Source organism: Centroberyx gerrardi, chromosome 6 (genome assembly GCF_048128805.1).
Source record: "Centroberyx gerrardi isolate f3 chromosome 6, fCenGer3.hap1.cur.20231027, whole genome shotgun sequence".
In the NCBI taxonomy this organism is placed as follows: Eukaryota; Metazoa; Chordata; class Actinopteri; order Beryciformes; family Berycidae; genus Centroberyx; species Centroberyx gerrardi.
The window spans coordinates 10,047,842-10,074,807 of NC_136002.1; the positions used below are offsets into that span (position 1 = coordinate 10,047,842).

At 42.9% G+C, this 26,966-nt stretch overlaps 2 protein-coding genes across 2 annotated transcripts in view; one reads left to right on the forward strand and one right to left on the reverse strand.

Annotated features, from left to right (window-relative positions):
* Positions 1-1,575: 1,575 nt before the first annotated feature.
* blmh (bleomycin hydrolase) lies at positions 1,576-23,856 on the reverse strand. Its single transcript, XM_078284249.1, has 12 exons — positions 23,733-23,856; positions 21,320-21,517; positions 20,305-20,414; positions 17,982-18,123; positions 17,651-17,739; positions 17,469-17,561; positions 8,572-8,727; positions 8,237-8,395; positions 8,047-8,114; positions 6,624-6,741; positions 6,212-6,278; positions 1,576-1,888 (listed from the first exon to the last, which is right to left on the reverse strand). Exons 1-12 carry the CDS (start codon positions 23,740-23,742, stop codon positions 1,740-1,742), a joined length of 1,359 nt encoding a protein of 452 aa, XP_078140375.1. The 5' UTR covers positions 23,743-23,856; the 3' UTR covers positions 1,576-1,739.
* A 1,320-nt stretch (positions 23,857-25,176) lies between these two features.
* Positions 25,177-26,966, forward strand: part of LOC139924171 (uncharacterized) — a 3,361-nt gene continuing 1,571 nt past the window's right edge. Inside the window, exons 1-2 of the mRNA XM_071915138.2 lie at positions 25,177-25,435; positions 26,584-26,928. Coding sequence (XP_071771239.2) covers positions 25,387-25,435; positions 26,584-26,928 — 394 coding nt within the window. The 5' untranslated portion in view covers positions 25,177-25,386. The remainder of the gene's footprint in view (positions 25,436-26,583; positions 26,929-26,966) is intronic.

The following is a 26,966-nucleotide window of genomic DNA, read 5'->3' on the forward strand; positions in this document are numbered from 1 at the left end:
TCGCATGTCAGAGCACTGCAACCATTTTACAGAACTATGGACAGTAGGGACGGATGAAGGAAGACTGGGGGGAGGTAGAGGAGGAGGAGGAGGAGGAGGAGGGGTACGAGAAGGGGAAGTTAAGGGAGGAGGAGGAAGGCAGGCTGTAGATGAAAAGACAAAGAAAATGGAGAAAAGTTGAGATGGTGGAAAGGGAAAATCCAAATTGAGGCTTATAGTTGTCACAGTAATCCAAATTTGTCTCCCAGAGCTCTTTCATATCCCTCTCACTTCTTTCTCTCTCTGCTCCTCTAACACTTGTTGGTTATGGAGCATTGTATGTTTTCATACAGAATTGTCACTAAATTCTTTACGCATTGAAAAGAACACGAAAGATTGAAGCTACTGTTTGAATGCACTGTACAATGGCTCATCATGGATTGCAATTCATATCAAAGATACGAATACAAGTGGGGTCATAAGTACTTTGAGTTGTCCTATTTGTATTTTCAAACATGTACCGTCACCCCCTTTAAATTAACACCCCCACCACCACACACTCCTCTCCCGATTAAAGCCTTCATACCCCTGGCCTCCCATCCACCTTCAGCCTGTGTGTGATCCCCATCCCAGAACCGAACGCTCTCTCTTGGATGCTGAACGGGGCATTCCCGCTTTAACAGGAATGCCGCAGAGGGTGAATGGCAATAATTCAGCCGACTGGCCAACTGCTGGGAGGTCAGAGGTCAGCCTTTCCTCGACAGGAGTGTTTTAAAGCAGGAAGAGTCGGGATGTCACTGAGGAATGATTGCAAAGTCCATACAGGAGGATTTTCATCTAGCTCCATGTGCAAAAGACTACATCGGTTCAATATAGAGGCGGGCATTGTTGAAGTTTGACTCCTTACTGCTTTTAGGGTGAGGGTTAGCCTGTCAGGGGTGATACAAACAAGATATGAAAACAAACATGGACGTGTGCACCCACATGCCCATACGTACACATGCCCACCTACTGTCTGGCTGACCTTGGGCTGCCTGCAGAGAGAGGAAGGGATGGGGAGATTGTGTGTTATTGGAGATTCTGGAGTGTTATTCTAAGTGTAAATCACATCACACTGCCGTTCTGCTGGTGTCCAAGAGGATAAACTGGTGAAAGAGCTGGGGGCACAAGCGCAGGACATGAACTTTAACCAACCTGACAAAAAGCTGAGGACCGCACAGGAGAGTAGGCGGCACTGAGCAGCAGCACTGATAGCCTTTTATTTGTTCAGTATACAACTCATGTCTACAGTTCAGATTCTAAGTTTTAGTATTTACTCTCTTGCCTGTTTGTGTTGCTGCCTTTTAAATGAAACTGCCCCCTTTGATTGGCCTTGTCGTCACAATACAAAACGTGTGTTTACTGTGCAATAAAGTTAAGTCGCCTATTAAATGAATAGGGCCCAGATTCAGATTCAGTACCAAAGGTCCCTTTTACGGCCCCAGAAAATGTTTATGAAGCAAGAATACACACAAATAAAGCAACTCTGCTGAAAAGGTGCGACAGTATAAGCTCCAACCATGGCAAGAAATAAAGACAGACAAGAGACAAAGGTAGTCCAGTAAAAAAGAAAACAAAAACTTTATTATTTTGTCTAGAAGAACAGGCTGTTTGGAAGGGGGGTGGGGGTAGGAGGGTATTATTGGAGAGGTAAAACCAGCCACGGGATGAGGCGGAGTCAAATAGACCAGGGGGTGGGGCTGAGACCAGCGCTCCTGCAGTTATGCCAGCGCTCCCATTGGGTCCCAGGCGGGCAGTACAACGGGCTCCTGCTGCATCACGTCCAGGACGTCAGAGGGAAGGTACTTCTTGTCTACCACCACCTCGTACACGTACTCAGAGAACCAGTCGTCAGTCATGATCAGGTAACCTGAAGAGATGGACAGGGAAGACGACAACCCAACAGTCAGACTCAGTATAGACACATAAATTACTACATTCCCCACCGTGTTGGCACGCTAGCGCAGGACACTGGAAACCAATGAAAATGACACAATTTGGAAATCAATCAAATTCGGGGCTGACCCACTCCATGCGTGTGCCAGATGGCAAGCACAGCAAATCCTAGCACTGAGTGGGCAGATGTGGGACCACAGGGTCTGGTGGTTTTAGCGCTTTTTGACCTGAGTGAGCTTAAGGTAGGGTGACGCAAAGCTTATTTGGAGTGACAGCTTTGCAAATCAAGCGTGAATTAGGTATAAATTAAATCCAGGCACAATCAGCAGAAACGGAAATGGGAGCTAGCCAAACGACAGTCAGTATAGCCTGTATATTAACAGTATATAACAGATGAACATGACTCTGGATGAGTTCACTGAAGCCGCTTCAGGCAATAGTGTGTAATCAGCCCCCTTTCAAATCCAATAATGATCACGCTAATATTCCTGCTTGATGTGGATGCCAGAAGTCTGTCTACAGAGCACTACAACAAATCTATATTTCATCCCTGTGTATTAGAATCTGCTATTTTTAAACGATGATGACGACTGGGTTTATAAAGGAGTTTTTTTATTATTAATATGATAAATAAACCTGTCGGTCTAAATACACATGGCCATGTATGTCTCGTACACATAGTTTTATACATACAAGATCATACATCTAAGGCCCTCTAAACTACAGCACTCTGACCTGTAAGGAAAAGTTTCCCAACTCAAATGCTGGGATTTTTTTTGCCCCAAAAAGGAGTGTGGTCGAGTATTTGTTTCTTCATTGAGACACAAGGATGCAGAAAAAAAGGACAAATTCAGTGGCAGTGGGCCCTAATCACGACACCATCTCAAGGCATAAAACACGCGATTTAAAATCACATCATGTCACTCATTAAAACCATTACCATATACACTCTTTCACTGAAGAGGGAGGAGTAGGGAGTGCTGCTAATAACATTTTAACAAAATGGTCAAACACAATTTGTGTATGTACGCGCACGCCTTCATTCCTCCAAAGCACTCTTTATCAGCACCTTGGGCACTGAAGTCCATTGTTTCAGCAGGCAGAGGGGAAGAGGGAGAGAAGGACCCCCGCCCCTGACGGTTCACACTACCCCACCCTACAGTGCGCATTCAACACTTCTGTTATCACCTCTGCACGCCCACCCTGATAAGACTAAACAGTGGGAGGACCCTGCACATACAATGTGTGCCTCTCAGTGTGTGTGTGTTTGTGTGTGTCTGTCACTGTGGCTAAATCTGGGGTGGTTATGAAAGCGTACCTTGACCTTACACAGAAGGAAGAGATGTTATGGTAGCCTAATCTCTTTTTTTGGATGAGGATGTGGCCCCATGCTGAATTAATTAATCAAAATGAAATGTGTGTGCGTTTGTGTGTGTGTGTGTGTGTGTGTGTGTGTTCTGTGTGAAGTACAAAGACCAAAAGCTATGTAGGAACAAAGCAGCTTAAATCTAATATTGTATTGACGCATATGGAAAGCTGGATGAGGACTGGGGGAGGGATTGAAGCCTCCCGTTTGTTATGCCTCAGTTTGTGTAACAAAGTTAGCCACCAGATCTTACAGCAAATACACCCTCTTATTTTTTTCCCTTTCTGTCTCCTTGCTGCCATCTCTCCCCTCCCTCTGTCTCTTCTTTTCTCCCTTCTCTCATGTCCAGTGTTGTTTAAACGAGAGCATCCCTCCCGCTGACAAGTTGACTTATCGATGACGTCACGGCGACCGCAAGAACGTGCCGTAGCTCAAAACAATGTATCGGGTAGGGCGTGTTTGTGTGTGTGTTCTTCCAAGAACGCAATTGTTAGATGGCGTGTTGCCTGGTTCTCTGTGTGGTGTGTGTGTGTTCACATGTTCTTACTGGAACCCGCGTGTTGGGTGGCATGGTGGTGTGTGTGTGTGTGTGCGAGTGTCATTATTTGTCTTCAGGATAGGCCGACTGTCCTCTGTTAGAACAGAGGGAGGTCAGTGAGAAGGAGAGTGTGCAGCAGCCATCTTGCTTTTCAACTTCAGCGGCAATCCACCATATGGGGCTGTGACAGAGTTGTGAACAAACGAGCCAAGCGTAGAAAATAAGAAAAAAGAATTGAGACACAGCGAGTCTAACAAGGGTTTAACCATATTATCACCAACCTAAAAAGGTTTTTATTATAGCCTAAAATTGACAGAATGTATTGAATGTCTATATAAAGACATTACAAATGATAGCAATAGCTGCATGAGGACACAACAGCATAAGAAAAGAGTGAGAATTTAAATGAGGTAAAGGGACAGAGATCGGTGTGGTTTGGATACGTAGGCATACGTAAAATAAAGCTAATGAAGCTTTTCTCCATGCTGTACAGTCACTACCAAGCATTTCCTTCCATTGACATCAACATCTTGATATTCTTTAACATCCAAACGCATTTGACTCTATACTCTAATCATGTTGGTAGAAAATAACAACTTCTCTCTCTCATGTCAGAAATCCCATAAAGAGAGCTCAAGCAGAACTCATGACAAGAGGCCACCTCAAGGCTCGTAAGTGTCCTATCAAAGTGAAACAAAATTTGTCAGAGCACACTGCTCAATATTTGTTTAAAGCGGTGTAAAAGTATGAGCTGTGCAGTGAGCGGAGCCATAACAGCGGCTGTGTTGGGGCTTGCAGATGGAGGGAATGAAAGTTAAAACTCTCATGAGAGATTCCTCTGGGGTAAGAAAGGATATTGAGAGGCCTGAGGGGAGAAGTTAAGCCTTACAAACACACTTCTCTGTTTCTTATTCCTTTGTTGTCTTTCCATTATCATCTGTCCATCTACTTGCCTCTCTCTTTCTTCTTTTTGGGTTCTTTTTCTACCAGTATCACTTTTTTATTTCTCCGTTTCATCTCTCTCCAGTCCCCTGACCGCTCTCTTTCTTTCCTCCCTCTCCCCGTGTCTCTTTTTCCCCTCTGCATTTGTCAAACAAACAAAGCCCCCGGATCCCCAAGTGAAGTCCGCTCCTCGAACTTTTGTTTTCAATAACTTTATTAATTTGGCCGTAGATGGATTTGAGGCCCTGGCCTTCCCCATCTGCCGGTGTTTATGGAATAAGATATGCGTGAAACACATTTGATTTGGCTGAGGGGTTTTCACTTGTTTTTCCAACAGTCACTTCAGTGTGTGGGTTCTAGAAAATAATGTGAGCGTGTGTGTGTGTGTGTGTGTGTGTGTTGCCAGAGAATGCATGGCTGGTCTGATATACTCTCCTATAATCTGCAGTGGAATGTCAAGCTCAGAGATGGAAAGAGATGTAGAGGAGAGAGGGAAAGAATGAGAGAAAGATGGAGAGATTGGAGTGAAGTGTATGGCATGAATAAGTGTGTGAGAGAAGATAGGAGCGAGGCTAGCAGAGGGGTCAGAGGAAGAAGAGCAACAGAGATGAAAGGATATTAGGGGTAACAACAGAACAGTGAAGTCTGGGACAGAGGTGTGTAGGGTACCTGCTGTGTCCTGGGGCCTGTTGCATAAACAGAGACTGAGCTTGAACTTAGTAAGACTCACTATAGGCATCTATGTTTTTCCCTGTTGCATCAAAATGACTTACTGGTAGCTAACCCAAGGCTGGCCTTAGATTGTCAGTTCCATTCTGAATTTGGGGTAAAAATAAATAAATAAAATTAAGTAACGCTCAGTACTCTGACCGCTAAAAAACATGCTAAGCTCTCTGACTGGAAAATGCATCAATGTGTCGTTTCCATTGAAAATAGCAAGAAAAAAAAAGTCAAACAGAAGTTCCCGGTAGACACAAAGCATTGTGCAATTAAGTCTTACATCAGAGTGGTCTAACCAGACAATTATAGACCAGTCTAAGGCTTAGATCAGTCTATAACTAAGTTTATGCAACGGGTCCTTGGAGGAATTGGGCTCGAAAACACACAAAAGAACTGACAGGGTCTGTGTTTGTGTGCACACATCTGTCTGTGTGTGTGTGTGTGTGTGTGGGTGCATACTTGTGCATGTAACAGGACGCAGCCAATTATAAGTTCAACACAGGGGGGCATCTCTCGGTCTAATCCTGTTCTTAACTTAATTCAATAGACATAAACAGGAAGAAGATGGATTATTGTGGGACATGGTGGTGTCACATGATTTTTGGTGGTGAATCTATGCAAAGTTTTACAGATTAAATCCTGAAAAAAAGAAGAAATATCACATCGCTTAACGAAGGATTGAAAAGAGGAAGAGGGATAGTGTAAGAATGTGTGTGTGTCTCTCAGGTCACCTTTGTTCCCACGGTCGTCTCCCCAGGAGTTTTCCACCCTCCACTTCTCATAACCTTCTTTCCCCTCCTGAGAGAGACAGGGAGAGAGAGAAAGACGGTGATGGAGGGATAAGAACAAGAAACAAAAAAGTAAGAGAGCGGAGAAAGTGTCCTGACAGCTGGGCTTACTTACAAGGGGGGAAATTGACAGCACTTTGAAAAACTGCAGCCGATTAAGGCGGAGTAAACACACAGCGAGGCTTTGATGCAACAAACCCTGGGAAACTCTGAATGTGTGTGTCTGTTTGTGTGTGTATACTTGTGAGTCTGTGTCTGAGAACATGTTTGCATGAGTTTACTGTACATAGGCATGCTATTCTAGAAGTGTGTACGGATGTGATGTGTATGTATATGTGTGTGTGTGTGTGTGTACCTTGTCTGTGACAGCGGTGAGGATCATGGCGTGGGTCATGAGAGAGTCTCCGTATATCAGTCTCTCTGCCTTAGAAAGGTTCTTCACTGAAACCCCAAACACTAGCTCATGGTTGAACCTGCGCACACACACAAAATCACAAAATCACATTACACTGCCTCCTGAAAAAAGAAGTTATCATCAAACTTTGCCCTTTATTCCACCTACAGTACATACCGACAATTTCTAGAGGAAAGGTAAAGACATCACTGTGTGTTGTGATAATTTAGCAGGTGGTCATCCTTATTAAATCCCAACCATCCTACAACATGGCCCAAATCTCTTTCAGCTGGAAAAGAGGTAGGGCAGGTAGGGCAAAACCCTCTGAAGCCTGAACTGCTTGGGCAAAAGATGAGCTCACCTCATTATGCCTGCTTTGAGCAGAACTGTGGAACCGAGACTAAGGAGCTCCATTAAGACTCAACCTCATACCAATTATAATCTTCACATAATTGGTACAAGAACAGGATCTGTCTGAGAGATGAGCTTCGACAGAAATAGTACGAGACATTTGGCACCACATCTGTTTGGGTCAGTGGGCAAATTTAGGCCTGGCGCCAGCAACTCAGACTAGATGCTGTTGCGCTTGAAGGTCAAAGATAGTGATGCGGAACAAACAGATTGGGAGGCAACAGCACCAAATAGAGATGGGCCAACTGACTGGAAGATTTAGATAGTCACTCCTCATTTTAGATGGGTGTTCAGCCTGCTGGCAGCCTTCTCTGATATTCCACTCCAATGTTGTGAAGCACAGCATGTGAACTGTTTGGATAACAATGTGTTGCATTTCATTTCATCTGCTATTGGTGAAAAACATTCAATACTCAACCACCTCTTTGTGCAGGACCTCACTGTATTCAGATTTCTATTCAAGGTAGGTATTATGTCATTTTTCTAAACAAACTGAATTATGATTTTGTAGATGTCTGCACATCCATCCAACCCGGTTACTTTTTCCATTCACCTGGCAGCTGTATCAAACAAGAAGGTGCTCTTTGGCAGAGGATATATACTGTATATTAGCCAGGAGGATATGAGAAACCAAGGCACTCAACTTGAAGTGAAAAGAATTAAAATCTAAATACAGAACATGATTAAAAACTAGCTCGTTTTTAATCAAGTATTTAGAACATGCCAATGCAATAAAGACATTTTAATTCTTTTCACTTCAAGTTGAGTGCCTTGGTTTCTCATATCCTCCTGGCTGAATGTTATGATTTATTTGCACACACTATCTGACCCAAGTCTGGTGGGGAGACAAAGTAAAACACTAAAACCTTAACTGGTGATGGGGATTTTTTTTAGCCAATACAATCAAAGCATCCCTAGCACGAAAACCGCACTGGTCCATGCAGCACAGACTGTTTCTGTGAATTGTACTCACACGTTCATATCATTGATGCCCAGCTTGCCGTGGAAATGTTTCCCGACGTCACAACCGAACCACACAGCCTTAGAGGAGGGGAGAGAAAAATAGTAGCTAGGTTCAGAACAAGTAGCTCTTGACATGATTTAAACACATGCACGAACGCTCATGTCCATGTCCACAGTTACCCCAGTTCCTCCCAACCTACCTCTCCCTCCTTGATGGACTCAGCCGCAGCCTGTTTGAGCAGCTGGATGGGCTGGTTGTTGTACAGCGTACTGCGCCCTCCGACCATGTTCCCCAGGAACTCAACACTGTACAGCTTCCCATACGGGTTCTGAGGTCGAGGGTCGTTCACAAGGCAGATCTGAGGATATAGAATTACAATACTAGATCAGACACTATACAGCTTTCCATAGGGAATCTGAGGCCGAGCCTCTACACAGCAGTGACTAACAGCAAGTTACTGGCCTATCTGTTGTCGACATGGCATTTCTATGCGTGCATGCGTGTGTGTGTCTGTGGGTATATGGGGCCACATACCTTGTCCTGGATGTTGTAGAGGGGTTTGACATGCTCCCTGTAGAACTCCTGGGGGGTGAGGGGTCCCATGCGGTGGAAGTTCTTGTCCTTGTCTCTGTACTCCCAGGAGATGGTCTCAGGAGGACTGCCCAGACACACACTGGCCACCCGGAACACCTGCACAGAACACACAGTTTACACATACAAACGTTACTTTTTTTTGGCAACCTAACATTCATCCACATGTGCTATTGCAGAGGTTGAATAATAATCAGATAAAAAATAAACCTTCCATAGCCCATTATACTGCAACTCAAAATTACAAATGTAAACAAACCTTTCCAGCCCAAAAAATCTATGTAAAACTCATATTTAGCAATTGCAGACCTTGTATCATAAGCTCAGACAATAAATTTCAGAGTGAAAACATATATTCAATCGAATAAATCACTATGTAAACAAAGCCAGCGGTGATGCGACCCTGTGTCAGCAGGGGTTGCCATAATGCAATTACAGACTGGGGCTATAATGCGCATCAGAAGATACATTTATGTGAGAGAGAGCCTTCTATGACATCACTTCACCTCTACTGTACAACTGAAGCGAGAGAGTTCTACTCCCTAGCCTGGAGGGAGTTTGTCTGGGGAAGCTTGCAAATTCAATTTTCCAGTCATATTCTAGATGTCCTTTCGCCTAATCCCTCCAGCCTAATGTCTGTCCCTGCCTCCACTCATCCATCATTGTCTGGGCCTTTCTACTCGATTCCAACTTTCCCTGCAGTTTTTCCTCAAACATCTCTACAGTGCATCCCTCCTTCTCATCTATTCATATCCCTCTGTTTCCCCATTTGCACCCCACACCCTTTTTCCCTCCCTCCTGTCCGCCCTCCATGTGTGTCTTCCTGTGGTGCCGAAGTTCAGACCGAGTTCCTGTGGGCTAAACTGGTTGTTTGGACTGGGCCTACTCTGAATCTGGCCCTACTAACCTCCGATACAGCTATCTCAGGAATTTCCCTCTCGCTTTTCACCTCTCCTATCTTCTGTTCTCCTCTCCCAGAACTCAACAGTGTGAAACTACAGATACTTTTCCTATCAAACACAATTAAGAAGGGCTGAGAAATTGGGAGGACTCAGCAAAGCCCATTGTTAGTGGTAGATAACAGGAGTGTGGCTAGACAGTGATCCATTGGTTTGAGAAAAGGCAGATGCACACATAAGGTAGGCTTACAGTACAGTGTGTACTACTACAGGAGTGTTGTTCGTACTGCGTGTGGATGGTGACACATCACACACTCTGTTTCGGTTCACAGTGTCACAATGGATGGATTTCCCATAGACTTCCACACACTATTTTCATTGACTTTCTACTGAAATTCAAGTTAAACTCCTGGCTAGCTGAATAAAGAAATAAAAGGGGGATTATTTTTGGCGCGGCCTGCTTCGGCAAAGGGCTCCAGGGGAAATACGGGGGCCATGTAAGAAGTTTCCCACCCTCAGTCAACAGGCATTAAAAGTCCTTCTGACATTCCTGGGTTCAGGTTAGTAGACTAGACGCTGAGCCCTCTGAGCCCACCCTGCAGTGCACTGTACACCGTTCTCACCTTTTACACACTCTGATGCGTGCTCACCCATACATGCAGTCACACACGCACACACACAAAACGAAGGCATCTGTACAACCTCTCATCCCTCAAAACCACCTTCCTCCGAATCCAACCGTTTTGTTTAGACTGCCCTGTGGGCAAGACCAAATGCCAAGGTGCCCATCCCCTTGTCTGGTCTGTGTTTGCCCAGATGCCCTCGGCACACCGACAACCCATCTCTCTTACCCCTTGACCCCCGCCCTTGCTCTTCATTCCTCCTCTTTGTCTCTCTTCCAAGAATAACACTGCTCTCCCTGCTGCCTTTGAACTGCCACTCTCTTCTCTACCTCTCCTCTTTCCATTTCTCTTTCCAGACGCCCTGAGCCTTAGACATGAGCATCCCCCTTAACGCCAGTCCACCCCTGTGCCCACTCCTCCCTCGGCAGGTTAAATAAACTAGGTGTCAGGGCAAGGCTGGGCTGACAGAATCGGTCAGGGAGCATCGGCCGAAGTGACGTCAGAACAGGATCAATATTGAAACACCTGCCTCCTCGCTGACAGACAGACAAGACTGACGGGAAAGGAGGGACAGAGACAGACAGACAGAAGGAAAAAAGGTGAGAGGGATACAGAGAGGTGGAAAGAAAACACAGGGAAACTGAAAGAAACATGCATGTAAGGAAAGATGACAATAGTGTGAACAAACTGATAAACTGACAGACATATTTTGCTCCGAAATGGCACATCCACCATATGGGAGGCAGTGAAACAACAGAGAGATGGGATTGATTCCCAAAACTCTGCTCTCTGTTACCTCGCATTCACCACTAAAGATCTCCAAATTAGTTCTGATTACATCCTGTAAAATGCAACTTTTTTTTTTTAAACAAACAATACATTTGCCAATAACTTCAATAATATCCAGTAAGGCGTTACTTAAGTGCCAGCAGTCATATCGCAAGAGCAGCTGTCACATTTCTCAAAGAGCAGATCGCTCAGTTTGAAATAAAACTCTTTGGATGAAAGCCTCAGTCTTTCCTTCTGCTTCTTCTTTTTCTGTCTTCAACCCTCAATCTTTCTCTTCCTCCATCCCCCCTCTCCTCTCTTTCAGGAAATGGACAGTCACCATTCAGGGTGGACTCGCAGACCATATGTACATTACCTTTGTGTGTGTGTGTGTGTGTGTAGCGGGGATTTATGGCTGTAGGACAGTGCCAGACAGTGTGTGTTTTTAGAGTCCTGACCTCAGACGTGTGTGTGTTTATCAGCTGACATGGACTCAAAGACTGCCCCTTCACAAAACAGACTGAACTGGCTTTTTACAGGTTATGTAAGGTAAATGTATCCCAATAGAGGATTTCTTTGGAACAGACAACTTAAAGATCTGCCCAATTTCTCAATGTAGTGGGGTTGCATTCAATTCACTCAACTCAGAAACTGGAATTTCTTGAAAATTCAACATTGAAAAACCCCTGGCATGAAAAGTTTGGCATATCCAATCTATTAAAAATGACTGATAATGAATACGGATCATACTTTCACTAGTTGCATTTATAATAGATTAAATTAAAAGTGAACTGGGCCCAAGCCTGCAGGGTAGACTTACAATTTCTTCAGAACAGTCATAGGCGTTAGCCAGAAAATCTAAAGGCGTGGTTTAACATAAGGATTTGATTCATGTTTAGACTGTCATTTCCAAGGCCGTCACATTTTTAACTTAATATTCTAAACATCTAAACTGTAAACAGGTGCCAGGGTCCAGCTGTTCCTGGTGATTCTGATGGTTGCTTTTGATTGACGTTGGTAACAGGCAGCTTTCTGGCCACTCCATGTGTCTAGCAGAAGGTCTATATTAAGACCCCTTATCTGAGCTCTGCTCGGGGGTCAGCTGTTATTGACAATAACAGGAAGCAAAGAGGGAGACAAGACGGCGGTACTAGGAGGGGATATTACATCCCCGCTGTACAGTAATGTGTGTGTGTGCATACACCCACATGTTTATCACACATACTCACTCACACAAATAAGGAACTGTGCTTTTAAAGAAACTCCAGTTTCAGAAACTCTATGGTGTGCAGAGCCATAGATGGTACCCATGCTTTCCCAATGCTGTGCCAAGGATGTACAGCCAGCCAGCCAACCTGCTACATGCTGAAGCAGGGCCAGGTGGGGGTGACGGAGCCTACAATTTGTTCTAGCAGAGACAACCAGTACGTCTATGGAGACTTTTGCTAGCGATTAGCATGTTTGCATGTCTCTATAGACTTCTGTTAGCATTTACCATCCTGTCCTGACAGCTTGCATGTCTCTGTATAGAAGACTGCTAGTAGTTAGCGTGATTCTACTAGCATGTTTGTATGTCTGTAGACCTCTGTTAGCATTTAGGCTAGTGGACGTAGCAAGTTTGCGTGTCTTACCATAAACATTAAGCTGACTTACTGCACGCTATTGGGCGCTAGCCAAGGCTAATGTTTGATAGCATCTGTGCTCCAGTGTTGAAGGTCTGTCATCCTCGTGCATGTCTGCATGTTTATTTGTTTTCCACTACCCAAACAAACAAAACAAATCACCTAGTGTTAGGAGTGAAACTAACACGTAAGCAAAACAAGACAACGGCAACACTTTAGAAGATATCTGATACAGGAAAGTAAACAAGAAATCCTCCCTCCCTCAAAGACTACTGCCAAGGTGCCCATGAGAGAGGCACTTGACCTTCAACTGCTCCAGCGGAGCTGCAAAGTAGCCAATGGTACAAAATTGTGGTGGTACAAGTCAGCCCGTGGTACGAGTATTCATATAGCTTTCCCTTCCCTACAGCTATTTCCCCAGGTATTTATGATGAATGTACACTGAAAGTACAAAATATTAGGGACATCTTCCTGATATTGAGTTGCAGCCCCTTTGCACAATCCACATCTCAATCATCTCAAAGCTTAAAAATCCTTCTCCAACTCGTCTGCTTCTCTTTATCTACATCTCCTCTGTGATTGGTATAGATTCAATAAGGGAAATCAATAAGGGATAATGGCTTTCACCAGGATTTACCTCATCAGTGTGAAAACAGTAAGTGATTTGATACCTGCCCTTGCCTGTTAAATGCTGAATTGAAACAAAGCATACACCTCATTGCTACTCTGAATTGAGTTCAGAACCATTGTCTAGAAGCTGGACTTGTGAGTGTAAGCAAATGACACCATGCAAACAGTTTGGGTAAAAATGAACTCAGTTTTGATTGAAACTTTCATGTTTTGTAAACACAGCACACATGTGGTCATTGTTAAATTATAACAATGGTGCAAAATTCAAGAAATGTGAGCAGACACATACAAAGCAGTTCGCCTGAGCATTGGCAAAATTTATCATTGCAGCCTCTAACAATGATACAGATACAGAAACCCACCCACATCGAACAACTAATGGACTGAGCCAATAGCCAATACTAAGCCTACTCTCTAAACTCACACTGCAGCAAGCAAGTCCCTCTGTGAGTTGATGGCTGTCTCATAAATTAGCCTTGTCTTAAGAATCACTCTCCGTATGTTCAGAGCCAAGACCAGAGCCGCACATGGTGTTTCTGATTCCATGACGCAATGGAGCAAGGAAGGGGTACAGTTGCGGCGTGAGGGATACCATCTGTGTGTGTGCGTGTGTGTGTTGAGTACTGTACATGCATACACATGCATGGTTACCAGCGAATGTCCCTTCATTTGCGTGTATGCGTGTTGCGTACGTGTCTATGTAAGTGAGAGGAGAGGACCAGGGACACACAGCAGATGCAGCATGAAAGAGAAAGCCTGTCTTTGAACCTTAACAAACTAGGCCTCTCTGCCTCTATACCGCAGCATATGGATCCTGTCATCCTAACAGCCTCAATGAAGAGAAACTGTCATAGTATACTGGACTAGTGCGGGCACAGGTCACAATGGGTTAAGCTTCTTTTGCAAAGGCGTTTATAATTGAGATGCGCTTGGTTTTAGCCAATGTGCCTGACCAGTGTTAACAACGAATGGATTCCAAACACGCAAAGGCATCCATTCAAATCAAGCGCACCCCGGGTACAGTAAGTGGAAGCAGAGACGTTGACCCCGGTTGCCTGTCATGGGGAGTGTGTGTGGGACTGGCGTGATGAAGACCAGGGCACAGACACAACCGCCGTGCAGGGAGGGTGGACAGGATCACCTCCATACACACCAAAGTGGGACTGACACGGCACTTTGATCCTGGGAAACACAAGTGTATGCATGGATGCAAACACACATGTGAACACGTAGAGGCTACACTAGTTCACCACATTTAAAAGCCTATGCAGAGCAACTGCGTAGGCCTACACACGCGTGCACGCAGGCCTACTGTATATGTGACCACAAACACATAGGTCTGCACACATAGACAAAAGCACATGGACAGATTGATGTTGGCAAGCAAGTCCACGTGCACATGCATTCAAGCAGTTCTTACCAGTGCTCTGCTGAAATAGTACTGTAATAGTATAATGCTAATACACACTGTAATAACCACAAACGCAATGCCTGCCTCACAAGCTTTTGACAATGTCCCTTGTGAGTTCATTATAACCACTAGATGTTGCCATCGTTAATTAACTGCCAGTCAGCTGAATTAGCCTAGCTTATCATATAAATCTAATTTACAGAGCTAATTTGTTAGCTGTTCATCAGCAGGGCTGTTGCAGCTGGATGCAAATCCAGCTGCAAAATTGCAAAGCAGCCCCAGAATAGTACTTTCTGTCCTGTCTATGGTCTTGGTCGAGCTCTTATCGATTCAAATGAGATTCAAATTATAGATTCATATGAGTGGTTTGATTCCAAAATGCTATAAATATCCAAACTGAGAACAAAATGTTACCTGAAATTCATGACACAATAACATTTCGTAGTGTGATTTCATTTCATGTCAGCAAACAAGTTTCCTGTTTTGACAGGTGGTGGTCTCATTTTGGAATGATACTCTTCAAATGTACACTGTACGACACAGTGAGGACGGCATATTGATTCTTGTAATCACGATTCATTTCTAGTGGCGACAATGTGTCCCTGAACAATTTTGCTCTCACTACTACCCTGGTTGTTCTTTTGACATGACCAAACGCTCCATCACCACTGGCCGTGGCAGAGTTGTGTTTCGCAAAACAAACCACTTCCAGGTGGACAAACAAACACACTGACAACCCTCTACCCCCCACCCTGCCCTGCGTGCAGTGGGAGCAGTCTTTACTGTTGCACAACCTATGTTTGTGTGTGTGCGAGTGAGTGTGTGTGTGTGTGTGTGTGTGTGTGTGTGGTGACGGCTGGACATCCATGCTGGAGGCGCTGTGAGATACAGGGTTATTTAAACAAGCAACCACCCAGCAGCACAATACAATGAAACGACTCCCAACAAAGGCCGCTTAACCAGGCCCTTCACTGTGTGTAATGGTCTCAATAGGAGACTGATTGACTGACTGGTCCCACACACACACGCGCTCATAGACACACACAGGAAGCATGCATACAGCCACATGTGCATACACACCTAGTGTAAGTTGGCAAAGCCACAAAAGCACACATAGTAGGCACATGATCTTATTTTGCTGCATGCATGCATGAACTTGCACAGAGAAGGCCACTGTACATGCATTAACAATAACACACGTGTTGTGTGCGTTTCAGCGTGTGTCTATACATGCACATGTTCACTCTTCTCTTCTGCTGTGTGTTATATTATTGTTTTAGATGCAAAGCTGTCTTCGCTGTGCAACGTCAGATGCTCTGTGATAAGCATCTTGTTTATGGAACAGTCAGCTTTGTCTTCAGATTTGTGAGATGTGTGACTGCGTACACACAATATTTTATTCATTTCTTTCGCCCACAAGTGACACAGGCACACACACATATGCACAAATGTACATATACTTGTACACACTCGCATGCAAATACACTCACACAAATACAGCATCCCAAGCTGTCACCAGTGGATTGTCAACAGTGTGTACTGTACAGTATATCATTACAGTCAATATTTGTAAACCTAGGCATTGTTATGCAACTTTACCTCAAAGAGACACGCTTGTCGTTTGTGTATGAAAGAAAAAAAAGAAAAAAAAGGAAAAAGGAACAAGAACTACAACACTATGCAAAAATAAAATCATGTATATATAAAATAGGGTTATTTTGGAATTGAGAGACATATGTAGATCTTTTGCAGCCTATCCTGCTAGGGAGGAAATTGACTTTAAATACTAATGTCTAATCAATAAGTATTCAGACACTGTTGCTGTGAAATGGACCTGAATACGAACAAATGGAAACTATCCATCTCACAGCTAAAATGACCACCATGGCAGTTAATGTATATTTATGACCAATATCACTTGCCAATGCACTACTCAAAGCGTCTTTGTACAATATGTCAGTTGAGCCTCAGGAATTACGTCCATGATTTATAATGCTCATAAATTATCATGTCATCCTTTTCAATAGAGTACTTCATAGTACTGTACCATCCCTATCTACAGCTGAAACTGTACTGTATGCCACACTGCCTGAATGCACAGTGATAATGAATGTGTAATAAAGTACTGAATGCATAATATTTAAGTAATATGTAATAGTCTGCTGTCTCTCTTAAGTGCTGCATTGTATGTAAGGTTCTTTTGCTCCTGTGCCATATGGGCCAGTACATACTGTGTTACTGTGTGAGATATTGGTATATCTCTGTACCAGTGCCACCAATTCCTGCGCCTTTAATGTTCTTGCTGAATAAAATCATTCTGATATGAAATGATAATGAAGTGTGTAGTATAAAACAGTAAATTGCACGCAGGGAAGCAAGATGACTGGCTAGCCATTGGAACTCTTTGCTAAGTATTATTAGACAGCTCCCTCTTCTGGTGAAAACAGAACAATGTGACAATGTAAAAAAAAAACAAAAAAACAGCATAAACTGACTAATTTATGTTGTTTATTCAGTGTGTATGTGTAGACATGTGAATCGAAGTGTACTTTTGGGAGGCAGTGTTTCTTTTAAATTAATTCGCTACAGCTGGACAATTGCCCCCACAGCTAGAAAATGTAAATGCAATGAACATTCATAATCCTTGCTCCCCCCACACACTCCAAGAAAAAACAAACAAACCAAAGAACAAACAAACATTGCAATTACAGCATAATTGTCCATATATCATTATATAAATATCTGAATAAGAGCCATTCTTAAGCTGTAACTCCTAGTGAAGCTGATCCTGGAATGGGCCTAGGCCTCAGACCAAAAACGCCCACACCCCGACATCTACAACAAACTCTACAGGAAACACTGGCGTGTGTGCTAGTGTCTGTCTCACCTCCTCTATCATGGTGTCCATGGCATCAGACAGTTCAGCTTTAGTGGAGTCGCTGGCCACCATGTTCCTCAGTCGTAGACAGTATTCTCTCAGCTGGAACACACAGTGAAACAAACACAGTCAGCACTTCCCTATCGATTAAGTGACATAATGGCTTGAGACTGAGGGACGTGCAGACGCACCTTGTGATTGAGAATGTCGTTCATTCTGCGCGAGGCCTCTGAGCTGTGGGACTCTGGAAAGCATTTCTTTGGGATGACGCCATACTTTTCTGGAGACAGGGCAGCATAAAACAATGTTTTTTAAGCCGGTCGGACAATTCTAATGTTCCGCAGCACCAGTTTTTGGTGGTGTTATACGGAAACAGCTCTGTAATTAATTAAGGAACTGACAGGGGTTATTGTACGATTCAACGTGAACTATTTGTCACTTTGATTCTGCAAAAAAACAATCTTTTAAAGCCCTGACATGTCTGGGAACTCCCCGTCAAATGGGATGAGGATGGGAACTGACCAATGAGGTTGACCAGCATGTCCCACTGTCCTCCATCATTGGTTGGATTGGAAAGCAGGAACTGGACCAGGCGCCCGTCCACTGGCTCCTTCCTCTGGGCTGTCTCCACACAGGCCTGTAGGAAGTAGTAACAACGCTCGATCTGAAGAGAGGAACACAACAGAGAGATACGGTAAGAGAGAGAGAGACACACACAGAGAGAGACACAGAGAGAGAGACACAGAGAGAGAGAGAGAGAGAGAGAGAGAGAGAGAGAGAGAGAGAGAGAGAGAGAGAGAGAGAGAGAGAGAGAAAGACACACACAGAGAGAGAGAGAGACTGTAGCAAGTGATAATGCAATAACTGCCGATAATGTAATAACTGACTGGCCCAGAGGGGGACATCATGTTTGTGGGGCTAGACATATTTACTGTTGCCTTGTTTGGACTTAATATTACACACACACATACACACGTGTCCTGACTGCAAAACAACACACACAACCATTGTCAGAATGTTCGAAAACTCAGTCTCGGGGAAAGGAAGTACTAAACTGTTATAGCTGGTGGGGACTTCCCTTGCTATGCAAAACACACAGTGGATCCGATTATTTGGACTTAGAAATATACATGTACTGCACATTCAGTCTCTTTATTTAAAGAACAATGCATTTGTTTGGAAACGTTTTCCCTACATTACTATTTTGCAAGCATACATACACAAACGCCCCCCACACCCAGCTCAAACACTACTCACTGGCCACTACCCATTAATGTAATTGGTCAAAGTGTTTTTTTCTTTTCTGTGTGTGGTAACATCCTATAGCAGTTTAGTCAGTGATTTCAGACAGACTCTCCTGGAGCGCTGTTACAGCGCAGACAGGGGAGACTGTCCAGAGAGGCTAGAAAACTCATAACTCAAATTTAAACAAACACCCAAACACAGAAACCATGACACAGACCACACAACCACATCACACTGACATGTTTACAGACTATTAGCCAACTCAAATAAATTCACTAGTCTTTCTTAGCCTCGAGTAAACAGCATTAGCTCTTTTTGAAAGCTTACAAACACTAACAAATAATCCCAATTATTTACTGTATACAAATTACCAAATATTTGTACACTGGAACAACACAAATGTCTCAATCCAACTTCATAGATGTCCTACAGGAGAAAATAAACTCCAGAATGTAAAAACAGTGAAATGATGAAGAATCTGATCGGGACTAAACAGAAAAAGGAGCCCGTCCCCAGAAAGAAAGTAAACAGAAAATGGTTTTGTGTGTCAATGAAACCTGAAAACTTACAAAAGGCAGCTCATATTTTTCCAGTACTGGTTTTCTCTGTTGGCTCACTATTTTGCCATCATTACATCAGACGACGAGTCTGATGAGTCTGGATTCATGAGGTAAAACATTCAATATCCATTAATTCCTTGGTTACTAGTAGCAACTGACAAGTCAAACTGCTGCTATAGTGTATTTGTGATGACATTGCATTGGTGATGTGTTGTGGTTAGCCACCAACAACAAGCTAACATAACTAAAGCTCTTCTGGTTTCAACAAGCAAGTCTTCCTGCCAGGTGCCCAAGAACACACCACTTCTGCATGGGTGAGCATAGGGCTGGACGATAATTCAATATTATCGTTTATCGTCTTTCAGTGGGATTATATTGTGATGATATGGTGATTTTGGGATATCGAGATGCAGAATTCTGCTGTCTAAACTGATGAGAACAAGCAAATTTTATTTAGGAACTCAGACAAAATGAAGTATGGTAGGAATATTATGTGAAAATTTCAGTTTAGTTTGACATCACACCAAACATTCGGTTCAATTCAATTCAACAAATTCGGTTCAATATGATGAACATTAATTTGATTATTTAACGTGATTTCGCTTATGTGAGCCATATCGTCATATATATCGATATCGAAAAAAATCCTTATGATTATCGTGATATTGATTTCAACCATATCGTCCAGCCCTAGGTGAGCATGCAGAAGTGCATAGGAGGTTACACAGTCATTTTTGTGAGATGTGTAGTTTAAACCTCATGTTATAGCTCCCTATCTAGATGATATTACAAGCTATTGTGGCATGACCAACATTTAATTATATACCAATGCCAGATTCAACTTTGTTTGAATGCTTTTCTTGTAGGCTGCCTCAATGGTTGTGGAGTCTATTGACCAAAATAGATGGTGAAAGATATTCTGTTCTAAGGATAGCCTGTTCTAAATGTTCAAGCCCCAACCTAACCCTAACCCAATTACAATGTGACTAGTGACAGTGGATAGTATTGATCAGGTGTGTGGCTCTAGCTTTAAATCTTACCTTGTCCCAGAAAAAGAGATAGGACTGACTGAACTCAAACTCTTCTATGTTAAACTTCTTCATGAAGGGAAGTCGCATGACATTGAGGCACGAGAAGATCCAACATCTCCCTGGAAATGAAAAGAACACATTAGCCGAATTTTCGAGAAACACGCAGGCCATGTGTTAGGTATGTGTTTCTACGGGCAGGAGTAGTGCTGCGTGAAAAATTGACCAAAATAAGACCACCAACCTTTGAAAAACTTAACATTCTCTCTTACAAAGTGGTACTTTTTAAAGAACAGTAGGTAACCCAAATTTTTGGTTGACAAAATGTTAACATTGGGGGAATCATCTTTAATGTAGAGATATTCGAAGATAAACATCAGGTAACTATTTTTCCCCAAAATGCATATTTAATGTTTTGGAATACAACTTCTTATATGATACGATCTATGAAAGATGACAGGAATACATTTTGACACAGCCTGCATGCCTTTCAACTTACTCTGGAGAATCTCCAGTGCTCTATGGAGTCATGCTTAGTGTGACTTGGTGTTTCATATTGTTGAATGAGGGCAATTTGTACAGCTGGAGCCCAAAATTATCCCACAAATCACAAGCTTTGTGTGTGTGTGTGTGTGTGTGTGTGTGTGTGTGTGTGTGTGTGTGTGTGTGTGTGTGTGTGTGTGCATACTTGTGCACATAAGGGGTCCAAGCACAGCAGGCGCATGAACCTTATGTTTCTTTTTTTTTTTTTTTTTCCTGCTTCTTCTTTTTCTGCCTTAAACTGATCTGGAGCCCAGACACAAGTTCCAGAGCAACCAAATTTGGTAAATAGGTTTTAAATCTCACAAACTACTGAACCAAAACAACACCAATCGGCCAGATGGTGGCAGCAACTTTAAACTCCTGAACCGTGTGGCATAGAATAAAAAATGTTTTCCCTGATTTCTTGGCTCAAGACGAATCGAAACCAAACTTCACACACATGTTCTGGATGGGCACCAAAATGCCAGATAACCTGATCACCTACCTGAGTTTTTCTGGTTGGTGACGGGCTTGCCCTCTGTGGGGATGGAGTGCTGGAAGATGTGCACCGTGTCTTGGACGGTCTGCCGGTGCAGACACACCTCCAGCGGGTCAATGCAGGTGGACACATTCTGGGCCAGCAGGTAGCGTGGCTCGGCCCGCAGCCGCTTGATAAAGGTGGCTACCTTCTCCTGACTCAAACCTGGAAGAGTAGATGGGGAGACAATAACAGAGCGAGAAACAGAGAAGGAAGGATAGAGGGAAGGAAGACAGATAGAAGCACAGACAGGTAACTTATATTAGGAGCGCTTTCAAAGCTAGACAGACTCAGACAGAAGACTATAACCAACAGGAGACTTCCTGTGTTCAGACAACAGACAGAGGAATTTCCCAATGTCCTGATTCCCTCGAGTCTCCTGTGCACTTTAGGCCTATATACTTCCTGCTTAAGATCTGATTTATGAGCACTCATATGTGCTCAGATGTCACAATAATGCCTGGAAAATGGCAGATCAATAGTCATAAACTAACAACAGATCCTTTCTTGAATACTACAACTGTCCGATGCATCTTTCCTTGCCGCCATCTATACAGAGATCATTGGGAGGAATAGCCTATACACAATGTCCAGTCCAATTACAGATGATTAGAGCTCTGATGAAGGATAGACTTGGGGTGGGAGGGACAAAGGAAGCAAAGACGCTTGCCAACAGTACTAACTGGGCCTAGGGAGCCTAGGGCTGACCAAAGCTGGCTGGTATCAGTCATCTGGCTCCATCAGTGAAAGGAACACACTGAAAAGCTTGTCCAATCCAACTGCATAAGGGGGAGGTGCACACACTTTGACAGATTCAAATTGGCATTGGTGTGTGGTTTGTAATTCCATCAGAGCAATTAAACATTGGGCGGGACATTGCCTAGTCATGCATGCTGCCTACAGTTCGACCCCTCTCTCTCGGCTCCATTCTGTTATTTTCCATTGACACAAACTTGAAATGCACTGGCCACCACACATTAGGACAGTGTCAAACTTCATTAACTGTCAAGCCCATATTCTCAGAAGAAAAAAAAAGCAGCCAGCCTAAGGCAGGGAACATTTCAGGTGTAGGCTTGCATGGCATATGATGCCGGCATGACACTGTTTTGCTTGTGGCACAACAGTTGAATTTTTTGAGACTTGTGATTGCGGATAGAATCTGAAGTGGAGTAAAAGAATCTGAAGTGGAGTAAAAGAATCTGAAGTGGAGTAAATTGATCATAGACACCTAAGATCTGAACCAAAGTATTAGCCTACAACTTCAGCAGTATAGACACACACTAGACAGGTGGGGAGGAGTGTGCTTCACAGCACACAGGGGGGAGGCTGAGCTAAACCAAACAGCCAGTTGGTTGGTCAGGCTCTGTTTCTCTCTCTTTCATGCTCTCTTTCTCATATACAAAATGTGAAGGCATGAATGGTGAGGAGGACAGACATCATCACACTGTTTTCTATGGCATGGGGGCAAGCACAGGTAGCAAGGGTGACTTGCAAATATACACTGGTTATGCAACTGGTTTAATTACACCAATCACTGCTCCATGTGCGCGTCAACTGAAGTCCAGTTGGCCTGAAGCCTAACAGTGGAGGCCAAGTAGACTATCAACTCTGACTGACTAAAGCACAATCCGAGCAAAGTTCATTATCACGAGACTATCAAGATCGCAAAGTACTGGAATAAAAATATTTGCTCCAAAACAAGGGAATATTTAGTTAACATATATCTTAGAAAGAACCATATAATTAACAAAAAACATTGATCTAACAAGAGACATACAACTTGGCAGAGTGCTGAAGGCTGAGAGCTGATTAACGTCAATTAACGTGGAATCAAAACGACTGACTCCATTGACTTGGCTGGCCAAGGGTCAGACGACACTGGTCACTGCTAAAAATGGCTCGCTAAGGTCCTGAAAACGGAGGTAAAAGGTAAAAAAGATTCGTTGTAACAAACTGAACGAGAAACATCACCCTCAGATGAATCACTTTCATTTCAAGAGTTTGGCAGCTTGGAAGAGGAATTTCCAACTCCATTCTGCACTAGCTACATAGGCTAGCAAGATGTATTCCCAGTTACTATAGCTCTGCTCATAATAGCTCTTAGCCAAAGAGCAAAAGTGTATTAGCGGACTATTTTTGCTGCTGGGATATCGCCACTATGCTGGCAAGCTGTTGGCACGAACTGTCAACCTAGCTGTTGAAATGACGGCAAGTCATGCTAGCAAGCTGCTAACGCTAAGAATGCTAACTTAGCCTGTTAGCTGGGCAGCTCTCTCAGCTGTCAACCTCTAGCTAGCTATCACCAAATACAGGTTATGCTCAGCTTGCCGGCTAAACAAACGACCATGAATGGAACAAGGGAAAGTGGCACTCAACGTACCAGTGTCCATGTTTCCGAAGAGGGTTGGCGAGCGTTTTCTATTTTCCTGAAAAGTCACCGGCTCTTTGTTTATTTCATTCGCCGACAGTCAGTCAGTCAGTGAGAGTGTGATCCGTGTCAAGCTAGACCGAGTAAAAGTACGCCATTTCCGGTTTTAGTTTTCAAAGTAAAACCCTTACATGTGTTGCAACGATTTTTGGAGTAATACAAAAGTTCCAAAGTGAAAATAAACAATATAAAGACGAATCTCTAAAAATGAAATACATTTGTTTTTCCTTTGTTCTGACACGGGTTTGTCATTCTGTACACCCCAATGCTTACTTCACCCTTTTTCCGAAAGTGACCAATTTTAAACTTTTATTTTGAAGGCAGAATCTCCTAACTTTCGGTCTTTGCTGTCAGTCTCATTAGGATTCTGGGCGGAAACAGGATATCGAATATTCAAATTATTACAGTTTAACCAAATTTTGTAGTAACAACAGTAATCAACATAATCCATGAAGCTTTCTCCCCTTGTTCAGTCCGCATATGGAGACGTCATAACTGCTGTAACTAATAGGATATAGATATAATGGGTCGTTTGGCTCAAAAGCATATCAGAGGTTCTCAAAGGTTTTCATGTCACTGACCCCCAAATAGACACACAGAAATGGACCCCCATTTGATAAAATTCAGTCTGAGGGGCTCCCATGTGGGAAGATTTTTTTGTTGCTGATTTAGAATTGAATTGCACAACTGTCTGCACTGTACTGTGGGGAGATAATACATTTTTATAATAGTTTTATTATATAATAGTGAAAATTATTCCTCATTTTGCTGTAGACCCCCTGAAGTCATTAGGCCACCCTATTATAAACTGCTTATTTTAGCAAAACTTTACAATTTAACATTTACAACTGTATACTGCCAGGAAAATCTTTCCACATGCAGCTACATGATGTCATAATTTCTACCCCACCCCCACCCACCCACTACACTCTATGCAAAAACTCAGTAATATACTAGCGAGTGGAAAGCAGGAAAGTAGACAGGCATTTCATAATTAATAGCTACATCAATGACCTACAAAGTGCATGTATCTGAAAGAAAAACATGGAAATTACAAAAAAGAGAGGAAAAATGTTTAAATGTGGTTGTATAGGCTACACTTATTGTCTGGTTTGTTCTCTCTTATTGGTAATGATTTTATGCATTATAGTGCCATGAAATTGGTCCCCTTCCTGTTGGGAAGTTCATATTCCCACTCAGGAACTCATTGCTGCGTTTTGAAATGTGTGGTTTTGTCCTGTCCTGTAATTTAGTGTGTGTGTGTGTGTGTGTGTGTGTGTGTGTGTGTGTGTGTGTGTGTGTGTGTGTGTGTGTGTGTGTGTGTGTAATTGCATGTGTCACTTCCTTCCTTGCCTCCATCTGGACTGGAGCTGCGTCAGGATAGAGGAAAGCCTTTCACTTTGAGGAAAATAGATTGTACAAAGGTGGAAAAGAAAGTGAGAGAAAAACTGAGCCGCTTGAACAATAATATGAACAAGCAGTGGAGTTTCCCAGCAAAGCCGCTGTTCACCGTCTTAGTAACTGTCCTGGCAAAGGCTTAAACTGCATGGAGGAAGTGAAATTAGATCAGTGATGAAAATCAGCCAGCGCTGAACTGAGGACAGACATGCACGGATACCTCCTCATTACCTTCAGCTGCCTCTGCATTCTGCCTGGTAAGTCAAAATTATAACAGTATAAAGTATATAAAAATGCTCATGATTTCAGTTCATGATTTTGATGACAGCCTAATCAAATTCAAAATCGTATTAAAACCCTTCAACTCTCACTAAAACATAAACTAGTGAGATGACCAAACATCTCAAATGTTCACCGTAAATGTTGAGGCCACTCATGTAAATAGAAATTGCACTATTTTGGTGAAGGTGGGTTGCTACACTGTAAGAAGCTAGAGTGTAAATTCATGCAACACTTTGTCCTATATGCTTTTGAATTCACCTTTGGTGTAGTCAAGATTATACTGTGAATGTAGACAATGTTGCTGAACAGTCTGCAAGATGCCCCAGAATGTATTCTGAAATAAATTGGTGTTGTGTCAATACACAACACCAATTTATTGCATAAACCCATCTTTCTACACTCTCAGGCTAATTAATATATTTCGGTCTATTTTATGTATTGTGTATTTAGCTTATGTAAAACCTAAGCACATTATGTCTCTATCAGTCTGTTGCTCTGTTATGTCAACCAATTTGATCAAGGAATGTGAAAGTTTACCTGGTGATTAAACTGATTCAGATGAACCAGCACAACAAGTAGCAGCATGACTGTAATGAATCTGTGTGTGGAGCTTTTTTTTTTTTTTTATCTAACCACATTATTATATTAGACAGCTACAGAGTTGTTTGGACAGTGATGTTAGAAGAGAAAAAGACAGACATATGATGGTATATCTGACAGTTTAAGTTCACTCTTGTTTGTTATATTATGCCATAGAATAACTGCATCATTATCTTTATCTCACCATCAAAGGATTCAAAAGTGCTTAATAGTCATTTATTGTCCTGTAATGGGAAGTTGAAGAAAGTGAATGGCCACATCAAAACACTATATACCCATTTCAGAAAATACAATATAAATGTAATCTAATATGTTACTATTTTATAGGTCTTTAGTTAACATACATTTTCAACAGTAATCTCTGGTGAGTTTTACCTTCATTTCATCATATTTCAAAGATTAGGTGTCACCTTTTTAAAAATGACAGATATCCCCTTTCACTTCATCCTGTGCGGTTTCTTCTTCTTGTCACCACGGTTCATCGGTCAACTAAATATACAATAAGCTGGTGTTCCTCTTTCAGGTTTCTATGCTGAAGAATGCGGACAGACGGTGCTGGCAAGGCGTCATACGGTTTATGTACCAGAGGGGGGCAGCATCTCACTGTCTTGTGTGGTCCAGCACTGTGAAGACAACATGTGGACCGGGGCGTGGATCTGGAGAAAGTCATCAGAGGACAAGTTAAATGACCTCAAACCCAATCTGAGGCACCGCCTTTCCAATGTCACTCTCTCACCCAATCAAACCCGTCTGTTTTTAAAATTCCTGAGAGCCAACCAATCAGACGAAGGTTCATACGGATGCAAGGTTACGTGGGGTCAAGGGTTAAGCGACCTGGGACACATGGTGTATGTGAACATCACCGCAGGTACTTAGATTCATATATATTACCAGAATGTCATGGGT